The 26,622-nt window shown below is 60.3% G+C and overlaps 1 protein-coding gene across 2 annotated transcripts; it reads left to right on the top strand.

The window, feature by feature from the left end:
• Positions 1-1,657: 1,657 nt before the first annotated feature.
• NR2C1 (nuclear receptor subfamily 2 group C member 1) lies at positions 1,658-26,546 on the top strand. Of its 2 annotated transcripts, none has more exons than XM_068142851.1 (14): positions 1,658-1,732; positions 6,300-6,410; positions 8,507-8,740; positions 11,817-11,898; positions 12,841-13,020; positions 14,917-15,064; positions 15,160-15,250; positions 17,082-17,266; positions 18,737-18,899; positions 19,976-20,097; positions 21,375-21,514; positions 22,011-22,133; positions 23,185-23,290; positions 24,091-26,546. In XM_068142851.1, the coding sequence occupies exons 2-14, from the start codon at positions 6,339-6,341 to the stop codon at positions 24,263-24,265; spliced, it is 1,821 nt and encodes a 606-aa protein (XP_067998952.1). In that variant the 5' UTR covers positions 1,658-1,732; positions 6,300-6,338; the 3' UTR covers positions 24,266-26,546. The 2 variants fall into 2 exon arrangements, with proteins under 2 accessions (XP_067998952.1, XP_067998953.1); XM_068142852.1 differs by lacking the exon at positions 1,658-1,732 and adding an exon at positions 3,417-3,474.
• The last annotated feature ends 76 nt before the right edge of the window (positions 26,547-26,622 follow it).

The raw sequence follows: 26,622 nt of genomic DNA, 5'->3' as shown, positions 1-26,622 counted from the left end.
CCAGCCTCCCCTCCATGCCCAGGGACACCTCTCAGCTACACTCAGCTGCTCAGGGCCTCATCCAGCCTGGCCCTCAACACCCCCAGGCAGGAGGCAGCCACAGCCTCCCTGGGCAGCCTGGGCCAGAGGCTCAGCAGCCTCCTGCTGAACAACTTCTGCCTCAGCTCCACTCTGACCCTGCTCTGCCTCAGCTCCAAACCCTTCCCCCTTGGCCTGGCTCCAGTCACCTCTTTTTTGCTGCAGCAGGGCAAGCCTGTTCAGAGCTGCACTGACATTGAACCAGGGAACTGTGCCCAAGTCTGGAGTCCTCACCACAGGAAGGACCTGGAGCAGATGGAGTGGGTCCTGAGGAGGACCACAATGATCAGGGAGCTGGAGAACCTCTGCTATGGAGACAGGCTGAGAGCTGGGGATGCTCAGCCTGGAGAAGAGAAGGCTCCCAGGTGACCTCATTGTGGCCTTCCAGGATCTGAAGGGGGCTACAGGAGGGCTGGGGAGGGACTGCTCAGGATCTCAGGTAGTGATAGGACTAGGGGGAATGGAATGGAGCTGGAGGTGGGGAGATTCAGGCTGGATGTGAGGAGGAAGTTCTTCACCATGAGAGTGGTGAGACCCTGGAATGGGTTGTCCAGGGAGGTGGTTGAGGCCCCAGCCCTGGAGGTGTTTAAGCCCAGGCTGGATGAGGCTGTGGCCAGGCTGATCTAGTGTGGGGTGTCCCTGCCCGTGGCAGGGGGGTTGGAACTGGATGATCCTTGTGGTCCCTTCCAACCCTGAATGAAACTATGATACTATGACCTCAGAGCTGCATTTCAGTACCTGCAGGGGAGCTGCAGGCAGCTGGGGAGGGACTGCTCAGAAGGGGCTGTGGGGATAGGCCCAGGGGCAGTGGTTGGGAACTGGAGGAGGGCAGAGTGAGGTTGGACATCAGGAGGAAGCTCTGCACAGGGAGGCTGGGGAGACACTGGCACAGGCTGCCCAGGGAGGTGGCTGAGGCTCCATCCCCGGAGACTTGATGTGGCTCTGAGCAGCCTGCTCTGGCTGGAGCCGTCCCTGCCCATTGCAGGGGGGCTGGAGACGACCCTCAAGGATCTCTTCCAACCCAATGCTTTCTACGACTCCAATTTGCTGCTGCCAGGCAAGCGAAGAGACAGAGCTGGCAGCACTGCCACAGTGACTGCCGGGGTAGCCGGGGGGAAGGGTTAGCTCTGCCTCACCTCGCCTGTTTCCAGCCGGACCTGCAAGCCTCAGCTCTGCGTTTGCCGCAGCGGGAGAAGCCCAGGGGCGACCCCGAGCCGGCCCCGGGGCGACTCAACGCCGGCCCCGGGGAGACCCCGAGCCGGCCGAGCTGCTCTGAGCTGTGCCGCTGCAGGCTGCTGCGCTCCGCTGCCCTCGCGGACAGCCCCAGCGGGCACCCGGGGGCTCCGCTTGCCTGCTGCGCCGCTCGGCGCTCCGGCGGCTGAGCCACGCTGCCCGGGCAGGCAGCTTCGCCCCGCGCGGCGCCGCCGGAAGGGCGTGGAGGCAGCGGCGGCAGCGGCGGCAGCGGAGCCGCTCGCGGCGCCCCGGATCGCGGCCGGGCGCATGCGCAGGCGCGGAGGGGAGGGCCGGGGGCGGGGCCGGGGCCGGGGCGGCGCCGAGCGGAGCCAGCCGAGGGGGCGGGGTCGCGAACTCTGACCCCCGGCAGCCGGAGCCGCCGCCGCCAATCGCCCTGCGGAGAGGCCTGCGGGGCCGCCAGGTGAGACAGCCCCGGGCCGCGGCTCGGCCACGCCGCCCGCCCCGCTCCGCGCCGCCGCCCCGCGCCGCCGCCCCGCGCCGCCGCCCCCCGGCCCGGCCCGGCGCCCCCCCGACCTTTCACCTACAGGAACCGCTTGCGCCTGCCCTGCCCGCATCCGGCCGCCGCTCCCCGCCCGCCCGCGGCCGCCGCGCCGGGCACAGGCACCGCGGGCACAGGCACGGCGGGGAGGGAGGCGGCGGCCGCGCCCGGAGCTGCCAGCCGCGTGTGGGGCTCCGGCCCCGCGCAGCCATCTTGGTGCCGGCTGCCGCCCGCGGCCTGCCGCTGCCCCCCGCCCGCTGCCCCCCGCCCGCTGCCCCCCGCCCGCTGCCCCCCGCCCGCTGCCCCCCGCCCGCTGCCCCCCGCCCGCTGCCCCCCCGCCCGCTGCCCCCCGCCCCCCGCCCCCCGCCCGCCGCCCCCCGCCCGCCGCCCCCCGCCCGCTGCCCCCCGCCCGCTGCCCCCCGCCCGCTGCCCCCCGCCCGCTGCCCCCCGCCCGCTGCCCGCTGCCCCCCGCCCGCTGCCCCCCGCCCGCTGCCCCCCGCCCGCTGCCCCCCGCCCGCTGCCCCCCGCCCGCTGCTCGCTGCCCCCCGCCCGCTGCCCCCCGCCCGCTGCTCGCTGCCCCCCGCCCGCTGCCCCCCGCCCGCTGCTCGCTGCCCCCCGCCCGCTGCCCCCCGCCCGCTGCCCCCCGCCCGCTGCCCCCCGCCCGCTGCCCCCCGCCCGCTGCCCCCCGCCCGCTGCCCCCCGCCCGCTGCCCCCCGCCCGCTGCTCGCTGCCCCCCGCCCGCTGCCCCCCGCCCGCTGCCCCCCGCCCGCTGCCCGCTGCCCGCTCGCTCCCCCCCGCCCGCTGCCCCCCGCCCGCTGCCCCCCGCCCGCTGCCCGCTGCCCGCTCGCTCCCCCCCGCCCGCTGCCCCCCGCCCGCTGCTCGCTGCCCCCCGCCCGCTGCCCCCCGCCCGCTGCCCCCCGCCCGCTGCCCCCCGCCCGCTGCCCCCCGCCCGCTGCCCCCCGCCGCTGCCCAGCCGCCCTCGCTCCTCTCCTCGCTCCTCTCCTCGCTCCTCTCCTCGCTCCTCTCCTCGCTCCTCTCCTCGCTCCTCTCCTCGCTCCTCTCCTCGCTCCTCTCCTCGCTCCTCTCCTCGCTCCTCTCCTCGCTCCTCTCCTCGCTCCTCTCCTCGCTCCTTTCCTCCCTCCCTCCGCCCTGCGCCGTCCCGCCGCGGCCCCCCGGGGGGCAGTGCAGCCTGCCGGGGTCCCGGGGGTGGGCTGCAGCCAGGCCGCCGCAGGTCTCCTCGTCCCCTTCCTCCCCGGGCTGCCCCTGCCCGCTGGCTCCCTCGCCCTGCCGGGCGGCTGCCGGCCCCGGGGGCGCTGCGGGAGCATCCTCTGCCTGCTGCCGGGGGGCCGAGGCGCCTGGGGCTGCTCGGTTTCTGCCCCGAGCCGCGGGCCCCGGGGCCCTTTCCGCTCCCGGCGCTGCGCTGCGCTGCGTGCCCGGCACGGCCCCGCGAGCATCGGCACGGCCTGTGCCAGTGAACCCCCCGGCAGGAAGGAAGCCTTTGGGGTGCGGCTTTGGTGCCAGGCAGGGTGCTCGGGACGCTGAGCCGGGCACTCTCCGTCTCTCGGTGCCAGCCGGCAGCCGGCGGGGCTGGGAGCCTGGCGGGGCAGGGAGAGCTCCGACCGCACTGGCACGGGAAAACCGGAGAGCAAAAGCAGCTCGGTCCGGTGGGTGCAGGGCAGCTTCCCGGGGCCGGGAGCAGCTTTGCCCGAGCAGAAATGCAAGTGTCGAGGGGAGGCAGAGCTCAGCCCTGCACAGGGCCCAGTGCTGGACAGGGCAGAGCTCAGCCCTGCACAGGGCCCAGTGCTGGACAGGGCAGAGCTCAGCCCTGCACATGGCACAGTGCTGGACAGGGCAGAGCTCACCCTGCACAGGGCACAGTGCTGGACAGGGCAGAGCTCACCCTGCACAGGGCACAGTGCTGGACAGGGCAGAGCTCACCCTGCACAGGGCACAGCTGTGGATGGCTTTTCCTCTGCAGCATTTCCACCTGAGAGTAATGCTGTGAGCTCTCTGCCCCCTCCCTGGCCCGGGGCTGTGACAGGGGCTCCCCAACACAGCCTGCAGCCCACAGCTGGCCTCAGGGGCAGCTCTTTGAGGGAGGGCTCCAGGCCTGAGGGATGTTTACTTGTCTCCAGCTCGCTCTCCAGAGACACTGCAGCCTCTCTGTTGGCACAGCAGCCTCTGCTCAGCCTGCTGCACAGCCTGGCAGGGTCAGGAGCCTGGCAGGGTCAGGAGCCTGGCAGGGTCAGGAGCCTGGCAGGGTCAGGAGCCTGGCAGGGTCAGGAGCCTGGCTGGCATCACCTGGGGCTGCTGCCCCGGCTGCCACCCCCGCTGCTGCCCCGGCTGCTGCCCTGCTGTGCAAGATGGGGCTGCCTGCTGCACAGAAGGGATGCTTGAGCTGCAGTTAGCTTTTCCCTTCAGTTCTTCTGTTCCTCTTTTCCTTTCTGGCTGCTTTCTTCAGTGGCAGGATGCTGGCAGCTGAGGTGCCAGGCCAGGGAGCGGTGGCCTCCAGCTGTGGTCCCAGGAGCTGCCCTGCTGAGAGCGGTTTGCTTGCTCCCCAGGCTGGCACTCGGCTTCCCTCTTGGCTTCTTGTGCCCCCGTTGTGCTGTGCCTTGTGCAGCCCCTGAGTTGCTGGAGTTTGCTTGCAGCTGGTGAGGGTCTCCTCCTCTGGGCTCTCTCCAGCAGCTCTGTGTCCTTCTCCTGGCTGGGGACCCCAGAGCTGGAGGCAGGGCTGGAGGTGGGGGGGATTCAAACTGCATTGCCACAGCCTCAGGGCTGTGAGTGAGGAGCCTTGGATTCTCTTCCCACTTCTCCCCCATCTCCAGTTCAGGATTCCTGCAGGAAGAGCACATCACCAGGACAGATCCCTGCTTCTGGAGAGCCTCTTCCACTGCTTCTAAGAGGACCCCAGAGCTTACCTCTGTTGCTCCTAGCTGGATTAATAAAGGCTCCCTGCTGCCAGTGCTGGGTTTGAGGCAGCTGAGTGTTGTCAGTGTTTCATTAGCTGTTTGCCCATGGTGTGAATTAATAATCCTCTGGATTGGTGAAGCAGCAGTGCCTCCTCTCCCTCACAGCCCTTCCCTCTGCTCACACAGCTCCTGCTGCAGGCAGCTGCCAGCCCCAGTGCAGACCCTGCTGGTGCTGAGGCTTTAGCAGCATGGCAGGGAACAGCCTCCAGCAGCACAGCCTTCTGTGCTGGGGCTTGGAGAGGCCAAGCTCTGTGAAGGGGAGAGCTGCACAGCTCCTGAAGGGCTGCAGTGCCTGTGCTGGAGAATCTCTCTGCCTGAGCAGCTGTGACTGAGCTCCTGAGTGTGACACTGCCCTGCCTGGGCTGCTTCCTTGCCCTGCTGCTAGAAGTGCCTTGGGCTGTTGAGGTTCCTGTAGCTGGAAAACAAAACCCTTCCTAGACACAGGAGATGAGGCAAGAAAGCAGCTCCCTGCCAAGCCCTTCCCTGTGCAGTCCTTCAGCTCATGGACCACAAGTCCCTGCTAGGCCACTCTGCCATCCCCACTGTTGCCTTTTTTCCTGCCCCCTGGTCTGTTGTTTCTTCTCCAGGTTCATCTGTAAGGGCCAGAGCTAAGTGTGTCCAAGCTCCAGGGCTCAGTTCATGGAGCTGTGGGGCAGGTGGGAGACTTCAGGTGGCTTAAGCTGGTGTAAATTGCTGCTGCTGCTGGGGAAAGCTGTGCCCTGCAGCCCCCCTCCAGGGCAAGGGCAAGAGCCATGCCCTGGGCTGAGAGCTGACAAAGGCAGGAACAAGACCTTGCTGCTGCCTGGAGTGACAGAGCTGGCACTGGGGAGAGAGCTGGAAACTCAGGCCAGGAGGTGGCTTGGGGCCACTGCTTCTGGTGCAGGATGGCTTTGGGTCAGGTCCTCAGCAGGCTGAAACACTGAAAAGATAAAACACTTCCTGCCCCTGGGCTCTGCTCAGACCTCACCTCCAGCCTTGGGGCCCCAGCAGGAGAAGGACTCAGAGCTGCTGGAGAGAGCCCAGAGGAGGCCACAGAGATGCTCCAAGGGCTGGAGCAGCTCTGCCCTGAGCACAGGCTGAGGGAGCTGGGGCTGTGCAGCCTGCAGAGGAGAAGGCTCCAGGGGCAGCTCAGAGCTGCTGCCAGCACCTGAAGGGATCCTGCAGGGAGGCTGCAGAGAGACTTTTGCTGAGGGGGTCTGGAGCCAGGCCCAGGGGGAATGCTTTGGAGCTGAGGCAGAGCAGGGTCAGAGTGGAGCTGAGGCAGAAGTTGTTCAGCAGGAGGCTGCTGAGCCTCTGGCCCAGGCTGCCCAGGGAGGCTGTGGCTGCCTCCTGCCTGGGGGTGTTGAGGGCCAGGCTGGATGAGGCCCTGAGCAGCTGAGTGTAGCTGAGAGCTGTCCCTGGGCATGGAGGGGTTGGAGCTGGGTGAGCTTTGAGCTCCCTTCCAGCCCAGCCCATGCTGCTAGTGTGTGAAATTAGAAGCTGGGACCTGAAGACCTCACCCCTCCCATTTGTGTTTGCAGGTTGCCTGCTGCCAGGGCACTGCTGCCACACAGCCACTAATGGATGGGACAGCACCACGCATCCAGATTGTCCCTACTGACTCAGGCCTCTCCCTGCCCCAGAGGATCCAGGTATGCTGCAGCTGGGAGGGCAGGGAGCAGCTCACACAGGTGCCATGCTCTGAGCGTGATGTGAGCTGCTAGGATGTGACCACTCAGCCCTGGCTTGCAGAGCCTGGCTCTGTGTAGCCAGGAATGAAACCTCCCTCCTCTGCTTCCCCCTTCCTGTCCTTCTCTGTTTGTCCTCCTGAGCATTTCAACATGGACAAAGAAGTCCACTGCACAGAATTAGCCTTTCCCCAGGACTGCTCTGCAAAGCAGAGTGGTGCTCAGGTCTGTTAGTACAGCTGAGCTGTTAGGACAGCCTGGAGCAGGCAGGGAGGGAGTCCTGCACTGAGCCATTGACAGAAGTGATGCAGAAGTGCAAGGCTGAGGAGGAGGCTGGGGTCTGGGTGTCCCAGGCAGGGCAGATGTCCCCCTGTGCATTCACTGCCTCCAGGGCAGGTGAGGGCAGGAGGTTCTTGGCTGGCTGTGTGTCTGTGGAGGTGAGGAGCATGTGGGCAGCAGGGTGTTCTGCTTCAGCCCTTGGAAGTCCATGCAGGGCCTGGCAGCTGGTTGTGCATTTCATCTGTGGGAAGCTCCCAGCTGCAGAGCACATCCAGAACTCCTCTCAGGTGCCTGTGCTGCATGCCAAAGCCCTCCCCTAGGCCAGCCAGCTGCTGCTGGCCTCCTGGCTGCTCCTGCTGCCTCCACTCCTCAGGGTTTGCCTCTGCTTCTCCTGTTCCAGTGCATGCACTCAGTCCTTGTCCTGCCTCCCAAGCCCCTCCACAGCCACCCTCCATACCTGGTCACTGGGTGTGTTCTGTCACCCTGCCTCTGCTGTAGCCATGGCACCAGTCTCACCCACCCAGCAGATCCTTGTTCTCTCAGCTGCCTCCACTCCTAACTCTGGGTGCACAGCTCCAGCTTTTAACAACTCATCAATTGAGCCCCAGCTGTTTATCCTCTGCCTGCATTGCCAGTCCCTGTGCTCTGCCAGTCCCTGTGCTCTGCCAGTCCCTGCAGCAGGAAGCCCTTGCACACAGTGCCAGCCTCAGGGGCTGCATGTGGGATGGCCACACAGAAGCCATGAGCTGTCAGACAGCTCTGCTGGTTCAGAGCCAGGGGCAGGCTCCTAACCCTTCTGTGCCAGCTGGCCTGGATCAAAAGCTGTGTCCAGCAGGACCAGGGCAGTGGTGGTGCCCCTGCACTCAGCCCTGGGGGGGCAGAGCTTGAGCAGGAATTGGCTCCAGTGGAGCAGGAGTGGCTTCAGTTTCTAGTGGGAGGTATCTGGAGTCTTGGTTACCTGCTCTGAGGGTTGCCATCTGGCAAAGCTGGCAAGAAATAGCTTCAGGGGAGGTCACTTAATGGAGCTCTGCTGTGCTGGGGCTTGACAGCAGGGATTCAGAGTGGAGCCCCCACTCCCCAGGGCTGCTCCTGCTTAGGACAGGAGAGGTGGGAAGAAGTACTGCCTTGGAAAGGAATGAAGGGGAGAACCTCAGGGGGAGGTTGTGGCTCACTTTGGCTTAACAACATCTGTGGGGGAAGCAGCAGGGCCAGGGAAGCCTGGAACAGAGGCAGTGCAGCACCTCCACTGCTTTCCTTGGTGCTTAGCTTGCACTTGGAAGTCTACAGCTGGGCTGGATGTGGCTCTGAGCAGCCTGCTCTAGTGTGAGGGGTGCCTGCCCATGGCAGGGGGGTTGGAACTGGCTGAGCCTTGAGGTCCCTCCCAAGCCTGACACCTCTGTGAGTCCGTGCTTTGTGTCCTCAAGAAGGTGTTTTGCTGAGCAGCCCAACCTAGGAGGTGCTGAGCACTCGATGTGGTGTGCAGGGAAGTCAGGAGCTTAGCTTGCTCATCACCCAAGAGGTCCTAGGGCTGAGCTGCCTGCAGGCAGAGCTCAAGCTCTGGGGGTTGAGTAGTGCTGTAAAACTCAGGGGCTGGCTCCAAGCACCGTTGAGAAGTGCTCTGAGTACCATGGAACCCCAGGGGTCTGCCAGAGCTTCCTTCACCCTGGTGTGGGAGAGGCCATCCTGCTCCACAGCCCCCCAGGCAGCCTGCCTGTTTGCTGGAAGTGGCAGCAGGGTGAGCTGACCGTTTCCATAACCCTCTGAGCTGCCTCTGTTGCTAGATTGTCACAGACCAGCAGACGGGCCAGAAGATTCAGATTGTCACAGCACTCGATCAGAGCCCGGCAGGCAAGCAGCAGTTCATCCTCACAAACCATGAAGGCTCTACCCCGAGCAAGGTGATCCTTGCCAGGCAAGATTCCACTCCAGGAAAGGTTATCCTGGCCACTCCAGATGCTGCAGGTGTCAACCAGCTGTTCTTTGCATCCCCTGACATATCTGCACAACAGATCCAGGTAGATAATCCACTTTGCTTCGTCATTGCTGGGTGCAGGTGGGATGAGAGGAGATGTCTGACTGCCTCTGCTGTCTGCCTGGGCTCTCCTCTTCTGAGGGCTTTGATTTTGGGGGGTTTTAATGCTGTACTTTGCCTTGCACCAGGACTCAGCATGGAGACAGAAGTCAGGAGGGGAGGAAGCCAAACCGCTTTTGGGTTTGGTGCATTCCTTACCTTGGAGGTTTTCCAGCCTGGCTGATGACTTCAGGAGGAGTGCTGCTCTTTGTGTTGCCATCTCCAGCTCCTGCCACACCACCAGGCCCTGCTCAGTCCTGCTTCATTGGCTCTCCATCTGTTTTCAAGCACTGTTGCAAGCCAGACTTCTTTTCTCCATTGTCTCCAGTCTCCATTTCCTTCTGCCCCTTCCCCTACACTGCTGTGAGTCCTCCCCTGCTCTGCCCCCTGCTCTGCCCCCTGCTCTGCCCCCTGCTCTGCCCCCTGCTCTGCCCTCTGCTCTGCCCTCTGCTGTGTCCTCCAGGGCTGTTACTCAGAGAAGCTGTTTAGGAGGGAAATGGATTGCTTCAATCCATTCCCTCTTGTCCTGGCACTCCCAGCCCTTGCCCAAAGTCCCTGCCCACCTCCCCTGGAGCCCCAGCAGGTACTGGAAGGCTGCTCCGAGGTCTCCCCAGAGCCTTCTCTCCTCCCAGCCTGTCCCCCCAGGGGAGCTGCTCCAGCCCATCAGGGTGGCCTCCTCTGGACCTGCTCCAGCAGTTCCTCTGTAATCTCACTGAAGGCCCCTGATGGTTTCTTTGTGCTCCTCTGGAAGCCAGCCCACTGCTGTGATGTGCTGGCCTCATGCCTTAGCTTGAGCCCTCTCCCTCTAGTCTGTGTCCTGAGTCTTTTGAAACTCAGAGATCTCTGCAAGTGGGTGCCCAGGACTTGCCAGGGGGAGGGCAGCAGCAGCAGCAAAGGCCAATCCCACTGAGAGGCACTGAAGCATTTTCAGTGGTAGCCTCCAGGTTGATGTTAGGTGCAGCTCAACACAGGCATGAGGCAGAGGGATGCAACTTGAAGTGAGCCATGAAACAAACACTGTCAAAGGCAGCTGGGGAGATGAGAAGCCTGCCACACTGCTTGGAGAGGCAAAATCCAGGGACAGAGGAAGTCTCAGGTGGCACTGGGCTGGAAGGGAGCCTCCAAGGTCCTCTTGTCCAAGCCCCTGCAGGCAGCAGGGACAGCTCCAGCCAGAGCAGGCTGCCCAGGGCCACGCTGCCTGACCTTGAATGTCTGCAGGGCTGGAGCCTCAGCCACAGCCTGGGGCAGCCTGTGCCAGCCTGCTGGTACACTTTGGGCACAGCAGAGGAGTTGAGAGGCAGCAGTGCTCTGGCCCTCCAGCTGGGCTGCTCTGCTCTCAGCTGCTGTCTGGGGGTGAGAGATTCCTTTCTGCCACTGCAGCTGAAGGGCACAGCACCACTCACTTGCTGTTCCTCCTCCTCAGGATCTTCCATGTTTCCTCCCCTGAATGACCATCTGCAGTTCCACCTCTGTGGCTCTGTAGCCTTCACCTGAGATGCTCTGCAGCAAACCTCTCCTGTGGTGCATCTGTGCATGGACTCATGTGGCCAGGCCCTTTCTCCCCTCATCTGTTCACCTCCAGTGGCTCTCCTTCACCTTAGTCATCAGCTTTTATTCTTCATGGTCATGATGAGCTCTCTGAGTCTGGAACTCTGCCTCCTCCTGGGCTCACTTCTCCTCTCCTTCCTTATGTGCCACTTGCCACTCCAGGACAGGTGGCACTTGTGGAAGGGCTTGGAGTTTGCCTGTGTGTGTTTACAGTGCCATGGAGGTACAGACTGCTCACAGGGGGAGCTAGGAAGGAGCAGGAAGTGAATGTTCTTGTGACTCAATGTTCTCTTCATGTAAAGGCTGTTACATTGAAAGGAAGCTTCAGAGGTGGACCTCTGAGACAGCACTGCAGGCAAAGGCTTGCTGCAGGGAAGTGTGCTTGTCAGGCACCCCTGTAGAGCTCAGCTGGGCCACCCTGCAAGTGCTCTGAGCAGTGCTTCACCCATTTGCTGTCTGGTCAGTTGCCATTCTTCTCAGCAGAGGCCCTGGTGGGAATGAGGCAGTCCAGCTTCCCAGTGAGAGCAGCAGGAGTTAGGAACTCTCAGAACCTCTAAGCTGTAATCTCTCTTCCAGGGGAAGAACATTTGCCCCCTGAATTCACACAGTTGTCCCTCATGATCTGGGTGCTCCTTTTCCAGCTGGGCTTCTGCTGGGCTTTAACATTGGGATGGGACTGAGCTTTTAAAGACCAACTTGGAAGTCCACAGTGCCAGCCCCACAGTGATGGGGTCCTGAGAGTGTGTGCTTGGTGGAGCTGTAGGGGAGCCAGAGGTAAATGAAGGGGGTCCTGAGAGTGTGTGCTTGGTGGAGCTGTAGGGGTGCCAGAGGTAAATGAAGGGGGTCCTGATGCTGTGTGCTTGGTGGAGCTGTAGGGGTGCCAGAGCTGGATGAAAGACACCAGAAGCCCTGGGCTAATGTCTCAGTGCTGCTGAAAGCCACAGTAGATAGCCCCTGGGAGGCAGAGGTGGTGTCCTGAGCACAGTCTCTGTTGCTCACCATGTCTGTGTGGTACAAACAGCAGAGGTTAATGAACCTGAGTGTGGAGCCTGGAGCCTTTAGAAGGGGCTCTCTGTGTTGCACCAGTCCCTGGTACTGGGAGGGAGCCATGAGGATGGGCAGCTCACTGGGAGGTGGATCCAAGGCTGCACCAAAGGTGAGGGTGTGCAGGTGGTAGGTGCTCTGCAGCCTGCCAGCCCACCTTGCAGAGGTGCTTGGAGCAAGGAAGGGAACTCCTGAGTCCTGTTCACAGTGGTTACAGCTGGAACTTGCAGGAGGAAGAGGAAGGGAGCAGGGTGGCGTGGCAGTAGGCTGAGCTGCAGCCAAGTACAGCTCACCCTTTGTGGAAGTGGCTTGCTCTGCAGATGTAGATCTGGTTCCCTGTCTCAGAGGAAAAGCCACAAGCATGAGATGCATTTCAGCCCTGCTTGGTGGTCAGGAAAATGAACTTCTCTGCCCTTCTTCTCTTCCAGATCTTGACAGACAACTCCCCCAGCGAGCAGGGCCTCAGCAAAGTGTTTGACCTGTGTGTGGTGTGTGGAGACAAGGCCTCAGGTACTGACTCTTCCTTCCCATTCAGTGTCCTATGGAGGTGCTGCCATTCTGTGACAGGAGCTCAGGTGCTGCAGCTCTGCAGCAGTTCCTGAGCATGAAATCATCTCCAGCGCTCAGGCTCTGGTGTCTCCATCCAGGGAGCAGTGAGGCCTCCCCTCAGCCTCCTCCAGACTGAGCACCCCCAGCTGCTCCTCCCCAGCCCTGTTCTCCAGACCCTTCCCCAGATGCTTGCCCTTTTTTCATGTTGGTTTCTTAAGTCACTTTTTTAGGTTGGTTTATATTTTAAGAGCTGTAACCTGTGGGGGAAGAAAAGGCTTTGGGGGGAACTTAGCCTGAGCAAAGTAGCAAATGCTTGGCTTTTGTGAGACCCCCACCTCCAGCCCTGCCTCCAGCTCTGGGGTCCCCAGCAGGAGAAGGACACAGAGCTGCTGGGGAGAGCCCAGAGGAGGCCACAAGGATGCTCCAAGGGCTGGAGCAGCTCTGCCCTGAGCACAGGCTGAGGGAGCTGGGGCTGTGCAGCCTGCAGAGGAGAAGGCTCCAGGGGCACCTCAGAGCTGCTGCCAGCACCTGAAGGGATCCTGCAGGAAGGCTGCAGAGAGACTTCTGCTGAGGGGGTCTGGAGCCAGGCCCAGGGGGAATGGTTTGGAGCTGAGGCAGAGCAGGGTCAGAGTGGAGCTGAGGCAGAAGTTGTTCAGCAGGAGGCTGCTGAGCCTCTGGCCCAGGCTGCCCAGGGAGGCTGTGGCTGCCTCCTGCCTGGGGGTGTTGAGGGCCAGGCTGGATGAGGCCCTGAGCAGCTGAGTGTAGCTGAGAGGTGTCCCTGGGCACGGAGGGGAGGCTGGAGGGGCTGAGCTCTGGGCTCCCTCCCAGCCTGCGCCCCTCAGCGGCTCTGCAGCCCCGGGCAGTGTGCAGGCCCCGCTGTGACTCCTGCTGCTCTCCTCCCAGGCCGCCACTACGGAGCAGTCACCTGTGAGGGCTGCAAGGGCTTCTTCAAGAGGAGCATCAGGAAGAATCTGATCTACTCCTGCCGGGGCACCAAGGACTGTGTGATCAACAAGCACCACCGCAACCGCTGCCAGTACTGCCGGCTGCAGCGCTGCATCGCCTTCGGCATGAAGCAGGACTGTGAGTGCTGCCCGCGGTCCCAGCCTGCTGCTGTTGCCCCCGTGGTGTCTCCTGCCTTCAGGGAGCTGTGCCAGCCTGGGGCAGCAGGAGCCCTGTGCAGGCTGCCTGTGGTGGAAGGGAAGGAAGGGAGCTTGGAGTAGATAACCTCTGAGCTCCCTTCCAAGCTGAGCCGCTCCAGGAGCTGCTGCTCCTGGCTGGCAGGTGGCAGGCATGTCTCTGACTTCACTGTCTTACACCTGCAGCTCAGTTTGGCTTTGCCTAAATCAAGCTCCTGGACATTCTTAACCCTTCTGCCCTCTCGTCCTGTTCTCCAGCAGTGAGGTCACTGGCAGCTGCTGGTCACTCCTGACCAAGCTCTGCAGCGGCAGTGAGGCACCAGGCAGAGAGCCATGGTGGCCTAGGCTTCAGTTCTTCACCAGGGCCTTCTCCACAGCTGCTGTGAGGAGGTTACAGCCAGGCTGGTGTTGGCTGCTCCCCCCAAGTAACTAGAGACAGGAGAAGAGAGAATGGCCTCAAGCTGCATCAGATGAGGTTTGGATTGGATATCAGGAAGAATTCCTTGGCTGAGAGAGTTGTCAGGCATTGGAGCCGCTGCCCAGGGAGGTGGTGGAGTCCACCCATCAACCTAACACCACCATCACCAACCCACGGCCCCAGCTGCCATGGCCACGGGGTTCTGGAACCCCTCCAGGGCTGGGGACTCCACCACCCCCCTGGGCAGCCTCTGCCAGGCCCTGACCACACTGCAGCAAAGACATTTTGCCTCCTCTCCTCCCCTGGCACAGCTTCAGGCCAGTTCCTCTCTCCTGTCAGCTGCTCCTAGGGAGGAGAGCCCAAGCCCACCTCGGACCCAGAGCCAGGTGATGCAGTCTATAGGCTGAAGCCCTCCCAGCTTCCCTGAGCTGTTCCAATCCAAACCCAGCTGCTGCTCATGGGCCAAGGTGTCACCCAGGTCTGAAATGGTCTGAGCTGAGCTCTCTGGAGGTCTCTTTCCCTCTGTGTAGCCTGAAGTCCTAATGTGAGAAGCTTCTTTAAGTGCAGGAAGCTGGGTGGGTTCAAGCAATACCTACAGCCTGTGCGAGAAAGGGCAGGAGGGGGACTTGATGAATGAAGAGAGACTGGGGGCTAGGGGCAGGTAGGGGAGGAGAAGCTGTAAGCCTCCCCTTAAAGGCTGAAAATGAGAGCTGAAAATCAGAGAGCTTCTCCCTGTGCTGTAACTTTAAAGCTGCAGTGTGTGTGTGTTTGGCCTCAGCCCTTGGCTGAGCACCACCACAGCCAGGGCAGAGCAAGTCACTGGGTTCCACTCCTAACCCAGGCTGTTAGCTCCTTAGCTCTTCATGGGCCTCACTTTGTAGTGACTCTTTTCAGAGGGAATAGGATGGAATGGAAGGAATAGGATGAACCAGGTTGGAAGAGACCTCAGAGATCATCCAGTCCAATCTCTCACCCAACACCATCTGATCAACTCAACCATGGCACCAAGGGCCTCAGCCAGGCTCTTCCTAAACACCCCCAGGGATGGGGACTCCACCACCCCCCTGGGCAGCACATCCCAAGGCCAATCTCTCTTGCTGGGAAGAATTTCTTCCTGACAGCCAGCCTGAACCTCCCCTGGCACAGCTTGAGACTGTGGCCTCTTGTTCTGGTGCTGCTTGCCTGGGAGAAGAGACCAACCCCCACCTGGCTACAACCTCCCTTCAGGTAGTTGTAGAGAGCAATGAGGTCTCCCCTGAGCCTCCTCTTCTCCAGGCTAAGCAACCCCAGCTCCCTCAGCCTCTCCTCCCAGGGCTGTGCTCCAGACCCCTCCCCACATTAAGTGACAGGGAGTTAACAAGGGGCTTGTCTCTAGTCTGTAACCTGGGATGTGGCTTAACCAGCTGCCCCCTGTGCTGTCAGCTGTGCAGTGTGAGAGGAAGCCTATCGAAGTGTCCAGAGAGAAATCTTCCAACTGTGCAGCATCGACGGAGAAGATTTACATCCGCAAGGACCTGCGGAGCCCCCTGGCTGCCACCCCGACCTTCGTCACCGACAGCGAGGCAGCAAGGTAGGCAGCTGCTGCCCACCGGGGGCTGCCTCGGCCAGGCATCCCCTCTCCTCTCTCTTGGACCAGTCCAAATGGTTCTTCTTCCCCCCTGCCAGATCCACAGGCCTGCTGGAGTCAGGGATGTTCGTGAACATCCACCAGTCTGCCGTGAAGAACGAGCCTGCTGTGCTGGTGACTCCTGAGAAGGTAACTGGGGGCAGCACACAGGGAGAGGGCTGGGAGGGACCTCTGGGGATCACCCAGTCCTGCCCCCTGGCACAGCAGGGTCACCTAAAGCCAGTCACACAGAACACATCCAGATGGCTCTTGAAGCTCTCCAGAGCAGGAGGCTCCACAGCCTCTCTGGGCAGCCTGCTCCAGGCTCCAGCAGCCTCACACCAAAGGAGTTTCTCCTCCTGCTGAGGTGGAGCCTCCTGGGTTCCAGCTTGTCCCTGTTGGTCCTTGCCCTGTCACTGGGCACCACCAAACAGAGCCTGGCCCCTCCATCCTGACCCCCACCCCTCAGGTGCTTACAGACATTGCTCAGGTCCCTCTCAGCCTTCTCCTCTCCAGGCTCAACAGCCCCAGGGCTCTCAGTCTCTCCTCACAGCAGAGATGTTGCAGTCCCTGCAGCATCCTCACAGCCTCCACTGGACTCTCCCCAGCAGGTCTCTGTCTCTGTGCCCTGGGGAGCCCAGAGCTGGACACAGGATTGCAGCTGTGGTCTCAGCAGGGCAGAGCAGGATGGGAGCAGACCCTCCCCAGCCCTGCTGGCCTCACTTTGCTTGCTGCCCCCCAGGATGCCCCCCTGGCCCCGAGGGCACATTGCTGTCCCATGGAGAGCTTGCTGCCCACCAGGACTGCAAGGTGCTTCTCCATGGAGCTGCTTTGCAGCAGGCCAGCCCCCAGCCTGTGCTGGTGCTTGGCCAGGTGGTTCCTGCCCATGCAGAGCAGGGAGCTGCTGGATCTTCCTAGCTGGTGGTGAACTGCCTCCTGCAGCAGCAGGCTGAGGGGGTGCAGCAGCAGCAGGCTGAGGGGGTGCAGCAGCAGGCTGAGGGGGTGCAGCAGCAGCAGCAGGCTGAGGGGGTGCAGCAGCAGCAGCAGGCTGAGGGGGTGCAGCAGCAGCAGCAGGCTGAGGGGGTGCAGCAGCAGCAGGCTGAGGGGGTGCAGCAGCAGCAGCAGGCTGAGGGGGTGCAGCAGCAGCAGGCTGACCTGCAGTCATGCACTGCAGCAATCTTTCTGGGGGGGCAGGGTGGGAAGCATCCTTACTGCCTCCAGGCTGTTTGTTACTGCTGGCTCCTGCTGTTCCCTTGCAGTCAGGCAGAGATCCATAGGATGGGTTGGGCTGGAAGGGACCTTCAAGGTCATCCAGTGCCAACCCCTGCCATGGGCAGGGACAGCTCCCACCAGCCCAGGCTGCTCAAGGCCTCATCCAGCCTGGCCTTGAACAGCTGCAGGGAGGAGGCAGCCCCAGCCTGTGCCAGTCTCACCCTCCCTGTACTGAAGGGCTGCTTCCTGAGGTGCACTGGAGGTTTATGTTGGCAGCATGAAAACTCAAACCAGCTGCAGCAGAACTCTTCCTCCTGCCCTGCTGGCAGACTTCTGTTCCTGCCTGCTTTCAAAGGTGACTGTTGGAATGCATTGCTGCTTGTCACCCATTCCCCTGCCCTGTGCCAGGGGCTCACTTACATGAGGAAGGAAGGAAGGAAGATGCTAAAACTGTCCTGTGGTGCAGGCCTGGGGAGTGGGGAGGATAAATTCTGCACTGCTTACCATCTGCAGCATCCTTCCTGCAGGAAGCAGGTAGCTTTTCCTTGCCACTGTCTAAACATTTCATCTTTTGGAGGCAGTGCAGTGCCTGCCTGCTGCTTTGTGGCTGCCCACTGACTGCAAACAGTGATTTCCTCACACATCCTCCTCACATGCTCAGTGCCTTGGGTTCTGTGTGTGCTTGTGCAGAAGGTTTCTCTGTTGGAAGCTCACTGCTGCCAGGGTGGGAGATTGAAGCTGTGGGTTTGGTTTGTTTCCTTTCCCTTAGGCTGAAGCATGTCAGGGGGACTTAAGTACCCTGGCAAACGTGGTGACCTCCCTGGCAAACCTCAGCAAATGCAGAGACCTCTCCCAAAGCACTACAGAGCTGTCCATGATTGACAGCTTGAGTAATGGAGATGCATCATTGCCTGACCTGCAGCAGGAGGAACAAGCTGGCAGTGATGTTACAAGGTAAGGCAGGTCACACTGGAAGGTATTTGATGCTTTTTGGCAAGGTCTCTGGCAGTGCAGAGCAGTAATTGAATCATCACACTGCAGGGGAGAGCCCTGGCAGTAGCAGCCTGAGCTCATGGAGAGCATCAGCCTTGTCAGCTTCTTGCAAGGGAGTCCCTGAGCAAGGGCCACTGGGGAATGAAATACTCTGGCTGTGTGTGTTGGAAATGAATTGCCATGTGAGTGTTGCAGCTTCTAGAGCTCACCCATGAATGCATTCCCTTTATGCCTCCTTTCTGTGCACTGGAGACAGAAGACATCCCAGGTACCTCTCTGTGGTCCATTCCCATCTGCTCAGTCCACCTGTGCATGCCTCAGTCACCCTCATGTGTGCACACCCAGGTGTGCAGGCCAGTGAAGGGCTGGGAGCTGTGTGCCATGCCCAGCCTGGGGCAGTGTCAGCAGCTCCTTTGTGTGGTGTTTGTCTGGCTGTCCATGGCTGTGTCCAGCAGTGAACATGCAGAGCTCAGTGTGGAGGGTGGGGGGCAGGGAGGCTTGGGCAGCAGAGCAGTGATTTGGGATCCTGTGGCATTGAACTTGGCTCTAAACTGAGAACCAGCTCTGCCTAAGAGCTTTTGTGAGCTTCCAGAGCTCAGTGCCAGAGTCTGCCATGCAGCACTGAGCACAGCTGATGCTGCTCTCAGGCTGTGGCCCCTGCCTGCAGGCAGTGGTCAGGTCTCTGGTTTTCATTGTGGAGCTCAGGTGTGGGGCTCTGGAGCAGAGGAGCAGCAGAGCTGTTACCAAGCAGCAGAATGATGAGGGCTATTGATCTGTGCTTCTCCTGACATCTCCCCCACACCCTTGCTGGCTGGAGTCACTGCCCCACATCAGAGGCTGCCAAGTGTGGTACTGGAGGCCTGAGAGTGCTTTCTCTTCCCTGTTTGGACCTTCCCAGCCACAGCAGCTCTGTGATTTGGAGGCAGTGCTTCCAAGCCCAGGTGCCCAGCCTGAGCACAGCTCAGCACTCCAAGCGTTTTCCACTCGTGCCCCATAGCAGCAAGAGCCTGTGCAGTTTGTGTGTGCAGGGAGCTGCTTGAGCACAGCCTGCTGGTGCTGTCCCCAGGCTGCTTGTGCCAGCACCCTCAGGAAGCATCCCTGCAGAGCTCCTGGGAGGCAAACTGTGAATCAGCAGCACAGCCAAGATGTCAAAGCTGTGAATTTGTTGGCAGCTGGTGTGAACAGGATCTGCTGCTGCTGCTGCTAATTTTTGTTCCAGAGCCACTGCAAGTTGGAATTCCCAGGGATCTTGTGTGGTGGGCTGTCAGGAAAAGCCTGATGCTGCCTTTGCTTCCCTAGTGGGGCCCTTGGAAGCAGACAGCTACACAGAGGCCTCAGACAGGGGCAGGCTCCCCCTCAGCGGAAGCAGCCTCTGAGGGGGATGCTGCTGTTCCCTCCTTGGTTGTTTATCTGTTTGTTGTGCTCCTACAGAGCCTTTGATACTCTTGCCAAAGCACTGAACCCTGGAGAGAGCCCAGGCTGCCACAGCTCTGAGAGTGCTGAAGCTGGTGCCCAGCTGCTGGGGGCAGAGACGAGCCTGAGCGCCGTGGAGATGGAGGGACCCCTGCTCAGCGACGCGCACGTGGCCTTCCGGGTACCGAGGCCTGGCTTCTGCTCTGCTTTGTGCCACTCTGACACAGCAGTGGAGGGGAAGGGTCTGGCCAAACCTGCTCTGGAGCTCCTGAGCAGAGCCCTTCTCTGCAGGCATTGGCACTGCTGCCTGTGCCACCTCCTGCTGCTCCCCAGTTAGCTGCTCGCTTGGCAGCGCCTGCAGCTCGTCCAGGGGCACAGCTGCACTGCTCTGTGGAGCCACAGGATTGGTTTGTTTGGCTTGGGAAAGCTCTCTGAGACCATCCAGCCCCCACCAGCAACCCAGCCCCACCATGGCCACCAAACCATGGCCCCAGGTGCCATGGCCACATGGTTCTGGAACCCCTCCAGGGCTGGGGACTCCACCACCCCCCTGGGCAGCCTCTGCCAGGCCCTGACCACTCTGGCAGCAGAGAAATTTTTCCTCCTCTCCAACCTGGCCTCCCCTGGCACAATTCCAGGCCATTTCTTCTCCTTCTATCACCTGAGACCAAGAAGAGCCTAACCCTGGAGGTGTTCCAGAGCCCTGTGGCCATGGCCCTTGGGGCCCTGGGTTGGTGGCCGTGGTGGGGCTGGGTTGGTGTGGGACTGGATGGTCTCAGAGGGCTTCTCCAACCCAAACCATTCTCTGGTTTCCCTGCTTTTCCAGACCAGTTACTTCACTCCTCTGGGGAGAGCTCTAGGAGGGGAGAGTGGCTCTGTGTGGGGCCTTTGGATCTATTTCTCTGTAAATGGAAGCAACTTCATTCTCATCACAGAGCTCCTTCAAAGCCCCTGGTCCTTAAGAGCGTCTCTCGAGTTGGAGCTGAGATCCTCTCCCTTGTGTGCCCCACACACAGTTAGCTGAGATGGAGCTTGACCACTCCCCCCTTTTTTGTTGCCTTGTAGCTGCTGTGGGGAGGAGCAGCATGGCTGAGAATGCAGAGGGCACTCCCTTGAGCTTTACTTCAGGGTTATCTCAGCTTGATTTAAGAACACCAATCTCACTTTGTCTCAGAGTCCCAGACTGATCCTGCCCTGCCCCCATGCAGTGGAATGCCCTGCACAGCTGTCTAACAGTGGTGTTGTTGTTGTTGGCAGCTCACCATGCCCTCTCCCATGCCTGAGTATCTCAATGTTCACTACATCTGTGAGACAGCCTCCAGGTTGCTGTTCCTGTCCATGCACTGGGCACGTTCCATTCCTTCTTTCCAAGCCTTGGGGTAAGTGTCTGGGTTCCTCTGCTCTCTCCTGCTGGGCAGTGTTGTTCCCATGCTCTCTCTCTTGCTCAGAGATGTTTTAGAGTCTAAATCTGTTTCTGAAAGGAGGTTCCTGAAGGTAACATTTCTGAATCAGAACTGCTCCCAGCTTCAGTCCAGTTCCAGGTTGGGTTTTGAAGGAAAGCAGCAGGGCAGGAGAGAGGATTCTGCCCCTGGGCTCTGCTCAGACCTCACCTCCAGCCCTGCCTCCAGCTCTGGGGTCCCCAGCAGGAGAAGGACACAGAGCTGCTGGAGAGAGCCCAGAGGAGGCCACAGAGATGCTCCAAGGGCTGGGGCAGCTCTGCCCTGAGCACAGGCTGAGGGAGCTGGGGCTGTGCAGCCTGCAGAGGAGAAGGCTCCAGGGGCAGCTCAGAGCTGCTGCCAGCACCTGAAGGGATCCTGCAGGGAGGCTGCAGAGAGACTTTTGCTGAGGGGGTCTGGAGCCAGGCCCAGGGGGAATGGTTTGGAGCTGAGGCAGAGCAGGGTCAGAGTGGAGCTGAGGCAGAAGGTAGGAAGAGTGGTGAGAGACTGACCCAGGCTGCCCAGAGAGGCTGTGGAGTCTTCTGCTCTGGAGACTTTCCAGGCCAGCCTGGATGTGTTCTGTGGGGCCTGTCCTGGGTGACCCTGCTCTGGCAGGGAGGGTCAGACTGGGAGATCTCCAGAGGTCCCTTCCAGCCCCTCCCATTCTGTGACATTCTTCCAGCAGGGAGCTCCTCATGACTTCTGTTCCCACTTTGAAAGGTGGATGGAAAGCAGCAGCCAGGGAGCTCAGGAGCTTGGATCTTGTGCTCAGTTCCAGACACATTTTTAATTCAGAAGTTGGTAGCAACCTGGCAGCTTTCAGATGGGGAAAGAAGTGACCTCTGAGTCCCTTCTGCAGCCACAGGGCTGGAGCCAACCAAACTCCTTTGTGTGCTGCCTGCACGTGTCAGTGTTCCTGAGAAGACAGCCAGGGTGGGCTGTGCCCAGAGAGTTGAGATCTCCTCTCACTTCAGCTCTGCTCCTGTGGTGGAAATCCATCTCCTTGTAGACAGCTGGACCTCTAATTACTTCTTCACCAAAGCCACTCTCAGGCTGTTTCCATCCTGGTGTGGAAGCAGAGCTGTTCCTGCTGCAGGGCCTCAGTGGGGCTCTGCTTGCTGTGGCTGAGTTCAGTGAGTGGTTTCTGAAGCATTCTTCAGAGGAAAAGAGGAAGCAGCCAGTGCAGCTGTGATGATGAAGTGAAATTGTGTTGTCCACAGGCAGGATAACAGCATCCTGTTGGTGAAGGCCTGCTGGAATGAGCTCTTCACCCTTGGTCTTGCACAGTGCTCACAAGTGATAAATGTGGCAACCGTACTGGCAGCCTTTGTTAACCACCTGCATGGCAGCTTGCAGCAAGGTAAGCTCCTGGGGCACTGCTGCCCCCAGTTCCACCTTTGGGCAATGGAGGCATTCCTGGCTGACCCTGCTCTGGCGGGAGGGTTGGACTGGGTGATCCCTGAGGTCCCTTCCAGCCCCTACCATCCTGTGGTTCTGTGACACTGGGCAGTAGCCAACCTCAGGGCATCTGCCCCTTGGAGCAGCAGCAGCAGTGTGCTCTGTACCCAGAAGTTGGTCTTTCCCCTGCTTGGTCCTTCAGGCTCCAGTCCACACTGCAGCTTTAGTGGCAGGAAGAGACCTAATTGTACAACATGAAAGGGGAAACCAAGGGAAAGAGAGATGGTTGTGGCCCCTAGTTGGTGTCAGGATTGCTCACACCTGGTGTGGGAATGTTTGAGGCTGCAGGCTTCCCACCCTTTGAATCCAGTGACACCATCCTCTGGAAGTCCTGTGGCCACAGTGCTGCACCTGTGCCTTGCCTCCTGCCTGTCTTGACATAGACAATCTGCCCACAGAAAGAGGGAAGGCAGTGATGGAGCACATCTTCAAGCTGCAGGAGTTCTGCAACAGCATGGTGAAGCTCTGCCTGGATGGCTATGAGTATGCCTACCTGAAAGCCATCGTCCTCTTCAGCCCTGGTAGGTGACTGTGCCCAAGCCTCAGGCCCTGCTGGGTCTGCAGGGCACTCCTGCCTGTGGCACTGCACACTCACTGCCACCTCTGCAGTTGCTGCTCAGCCTGTCCTTGCAAGGTGTGAGGAGGATTTGGACTGGAGATTGGGAAGAAATTCTTTCCAGGGAGGGTGGGGAGAGCCTGGCACAGGCTGCCCAGGGAGGCTGTGGCTGTGCCCTCCCTGGAGGTGTTCAAGGCCAGGCTGGATGAGGCCTTGAGCAGCCTGGGCTGGTGGGAGGTGTCCCTGCCCATGGCAGGGAGTTGGGGCTGGATGACCTTGAAGGTCCCTTCCAACTCATTCTGCAAATCTGATTCCATGAATCTTGCACACACAGCTCCCAGGGAGCTGGGATTGTTCACCCTGTAGGAGCAGCAGCTGAGGAGACCTCCTTGCTCTCTGGCTACCTGGAAGCAGGCTGGAGTGGGGCCAGTGCTGGGCTCTCCTCCCAGGTTACTAATGACAAGACCAGAGGAAGTGGCCTCAAGCTGCAGCAGGTTTAGGTGGGGTGTTAGGAGAAATTCCTTTGCTGCAGGAGTGGTCAGGGACTGGCAGAGGCTGCCCAGGGAGGGAGGTGGTGGAGCCCCCAGCCCTGGAGGGGTTCAGGGAATGAGTAGATGTGGCACTGTGAGACGTGGTGCAGTGATCATGGAGCTGGGGGGGGTAAGGTTGAGCTTGGTGACCTCAGAGGACTTTTCCATCCTTAGCCCTTGTGTGATTCTGTGCTGCACCCAGTGTCAGTGCCTGGAGGCAGTGCTGCTGCCCTGCCAGCCAGCAGAGCTGCCCCAGCAGGAGTGCTGTCAGCCTTGCAAGTGCTGCTTCCATGTCAGCTCTCCCAGGGGTCTGCTGGTGTTTGTACAAAAACTGGCTCAGCCACAGGGGGAAGGAAGTCCAAGGAGGTACAGCAGTGTCCTCTGCTGAGACTGGGAGGTTGCTTCAGCTGCCAGGCAGTGCTTGCAGTGTGCTCAGAGTGGGTTTCAGTGGCTCCCACACAGAGCAGCTCTGCTTGGGTTTTGCAGACCACCCAGGACTGGAAAACGTGGTCCAGATCGAGAGGTTTCAGGAGAAGGCCTACATGGAGTTCCAAGACTATGTCACTAAGGTTTATCCAGATGACACTTACAGGTCTGTAAACTCTGATGCTGACTTGATGGAGTCCCTTCTCAAGTAGGGCTTTGCTTGCAGGAAGTGTGGACATTTCCTCCTCACCCCCCTAGGGGTTAGCAGTTTGGTCTCCCCTCCTGAGGACGACTCCCTCACTCATTTCCAGAGTGAAGTGCTGGGAGCCAACCAAACACTTCAGTGTGTTCATCTCAAATGGCACCTGCCTGGAGCAGCTCCTCTGTCTGATGAGGAAGGGCTGAGAGCCCTGGGGCTCTTTAGCCTGCAGAAGAGAAGGCTGAGAGGGCTCTGATCAGAGTCTGCCAGGCTGTGTTTGGTGGTGGTGTAACAGGACTCAAGGGGCAGTGGGCACAAACTGGACCCCAGGAGGCTCCACCTCAGCATGAGGAGAAACTTCTTTGGTGTGAGGCTGCTGGAGCCTGGAGCAGGCTGCCCAGGGAGGCTGTGGAGCCTCCTGCTCTGCAGAGTTTCCAACCCCCCCTGGCTGTGTTCCTGGGTGCCCTGCCCTGGCAGGGGGTTGGACTGGGTGATCTCTGGAGGTCCCTCCCAGCCCCCACCAGCCTGTGACTGCCTGATTTAGCCTAAGCCCACACATCCCAAGGCCGTGCCATGGAGAGGCACATCCCCATTCCTGTGCTGCTGCAGTGCCCTGCTGCTGCCTGCAGTGCCTTGAGCTTTCCTGAGCCAGAGGGAGGGAAGCTTGCCCGGCTGAACGCAGATCCCTTCTCGCCTCCTCTGCTCCCCTGTGCCGTGCTGGTGCAGACCGCGGGCAGTGACACCTCCTGGCCGCCCCTCTCTTGCAGGCTGTCCCGGCTGCTGCTGCGCCTGCCTGCCCTGCGGCTGATGAGCGCTGCCCTGACCGAGGAGCTGTTCTTCGCGGGGCTGATCGGCAACGTGCAGATCGACAGCATCATCCCCTACATCCTGCGCATGGAGACCGCCGACTACAACTCCCAGATCCTGGGGCAGGCCCTATAGGAGCAGCCGCCCCTGGGGCCGGCAGGGCACAGCCTGTCTCCAGGAGGTGGCAATAAGCCTTCCCTGCACCTTCCAGAGGAGGCCACAGCCCCTCCTGCCCAGGGCGCCCGGGAGAGGCGGCGGAGCGCCGGGGGGCGCGGGACCCTTCCTGCTCCCCGGCCGGCCCTCCAGGAGCGCTACGAGGACTTGGTGTCTGCAGAGAGTCAAGGATTGCCCATCCTGGTTTTGTAGATAGAGGAACTTGGAGTATGTGTTGGTGGAGCCCAGGCCTGTGAGGGAGCAGAGGCAGCTCTGGCTGAGCTGAGGCATCTCGACGTAGTTTGGTGTTGTAGGCAAATAAATCGACTTTGCTCTCCCCGGTTGTGTTTTCAGTGTCTTGCTGCTCGCTGCTCCTCGCTGCTCAAGTGGAAGAGACCTGCTCCAGCGCCCTGGAAGGGCCAGGCTGTCCCTGGGAACAAGAGCACTGCAGCCAAACTGGGCCCTGCCTGTTGTCTGGAGGAGAGATTGGCTTCCTGTGGAGTGACACACAGGAGGAGCGCAGGGAAAAGCAGAGGAAGCTCACACAGGAAACCCTCTGATGCTGTGCCCATGGAGTTGTGGAAGTGACGCAGCAGAGGGGCAGCACTGACTCTTCTGTGGATGCCAAGGCAAGCTGTGGTGTGTCTGCCAAGGATGTGCTGCTGCCAGCTGGGTCCTACTGTGAAAAAACCAGAGGTGTGCTCTGCAGGGGTTCAGAGGCAGCGTTCTCCTGGGCTTTCTGGTCTCAGAAGTTGAAGTTTTCTCACACTCCCTCTTCCACACCCTGTGCACCACCCTGGAGGCACTCTGGGTGCCTCTTCTGTTCATGTCTTTCTTTTTCTATGCCTGTGAGCCTTTGGCTCTGTAGTTCTCATTCCCAGCCTGTCTTGTGTGAGTACTTTGTACATCTGAGCTGGTCTGGTGCAGTGCCCCTCCCTGTGGGAGCCTGGGCCCTGCTGCTCTTCCTTTCCTTGGTAGAAATGGATCAGGATGCTTCATAGGTGTTGCCTGGCTCACAGTCCACAGCTTCATCTGAGGATGGGTTGAAATGATTTCTCTTTGCAAACCAACTGGTTCAAGAAAGCTTTAACCAAAGAACAAGGAAGTCTCTGCCAGCCACCTTCCTTCTGACAGCACTGAGCCCCTGCTCTGTGGTGTGGCCATCCCTGCAGCCATGCATGCAAAGAGAAGTTGCTTGTCTCAAAGAGGTTCCAGCTGCTCGTGTGTTGCCCATGTGCAGGATGACCATACACCCTGCTCCCTTGCTGGGTGTGCCTGGCAGGATGGTAGAGCTCTCAAAGAGAAAGGAGAGAGATGAGCACACTCCCCCAGTACTGGGAGAGCCCCAGAGCTCTGTGGCATGATCCCAGACAGCTCTGGTGGTTGGATCTGTGCAGAGCCAGTGTGCCTGCACACAACACAGTGCCCAGAGCTGTGCCTGCTGGTCAGTAACCTTCTTTGTCCCCAAGCTTTTATTCTTGCATTAGATTTTCCTCCTAAACCCAGGGGATTTAGAGGCAGGGTGCAGCTGCTCTGTGCTGCCTGGTAAGTCATCTCTCTTGTCTTCATGATGGTTTAGATTGAGACTGGAGAGGAGGAAGAAATTCTGTACAGTGAGGGTGGGGAGACTCTGGCACAGGCTGCCCAGGGGGGCTGTGGCTGTCCCCTCCCTGGAGGTGTTCAGGGCCAGGCTGGATGAGGCCCTGAGCAGCCTGGGCTGGTGGGAGGTGTCCCTGCCTATGGCAGGGGGATGGAGCTGGATGATCTTGAAGGTCCCTTCCAGCCCAGCCCGTGATCTGGGAGCTGGCTCTCACGCTGCAGTTGTTGCTTCAGCGTTACTCTGCCCATCCAAGTTTGTCACCATTGTAAAGTCATTTCATTCATCCTCAAACAGGAAGGTCATGCTTTGGATGAGGGGTGCAGGCAGAACTGGGCTTCCTCAGGAACAGGAGCTTTAAAGCAGGTAAATGCACACAGGGGGGAATGCACAGAGGGGGGAATGCACCCAGGGTTGTCCTTTGTCCTGGCTGTTAACCACTGCAGCCCCCTGAGGGTAAAGCAGCAGCTCCTGGAAAGGCCACGCAGCAAAGGTCTGGGTTTCTGGTTTGGGGTTTTTCAGAGGAACTGCTGCTTGGGCAAATGCAGCATACTCAGCTACCTTCAGCTCAGGCCTTTAGTGTTTCTAACAGCTACTTTTTCTGATGACTTGATCCCTTTACCATCTGTATGATTTATAGTCTGTGAATAAATGTTCTTTGCTACTGAATGGAGGTCTGGCTGATGTTAACTGCTTCCCTTCCTGCTCTGCAGGAGCACTGCTCCTCAGCTAACAGACAGCT

The sequence above is a fragment of the Melanerpes formicivorus genome, unplaced genomic scaffold (genome assembly GCF_026170545.1).
Source record: "Melanerpes formicivorus ecotype bairdi unplaced genomic scaffold, bMelFor1.0.p_v2 SCAF_8, whole genome shotgun sequence".
In the NCBI taxonomy this organism is placed as follows: Eukaryota; Metazoa; Chordata; class Aves; order Piciformes; family Picidae; genus Melanerpes; species Melanerpes formicivorus.
This window is presented reverse-complemented; position numbering and strand designations above follow the sequence as displayed.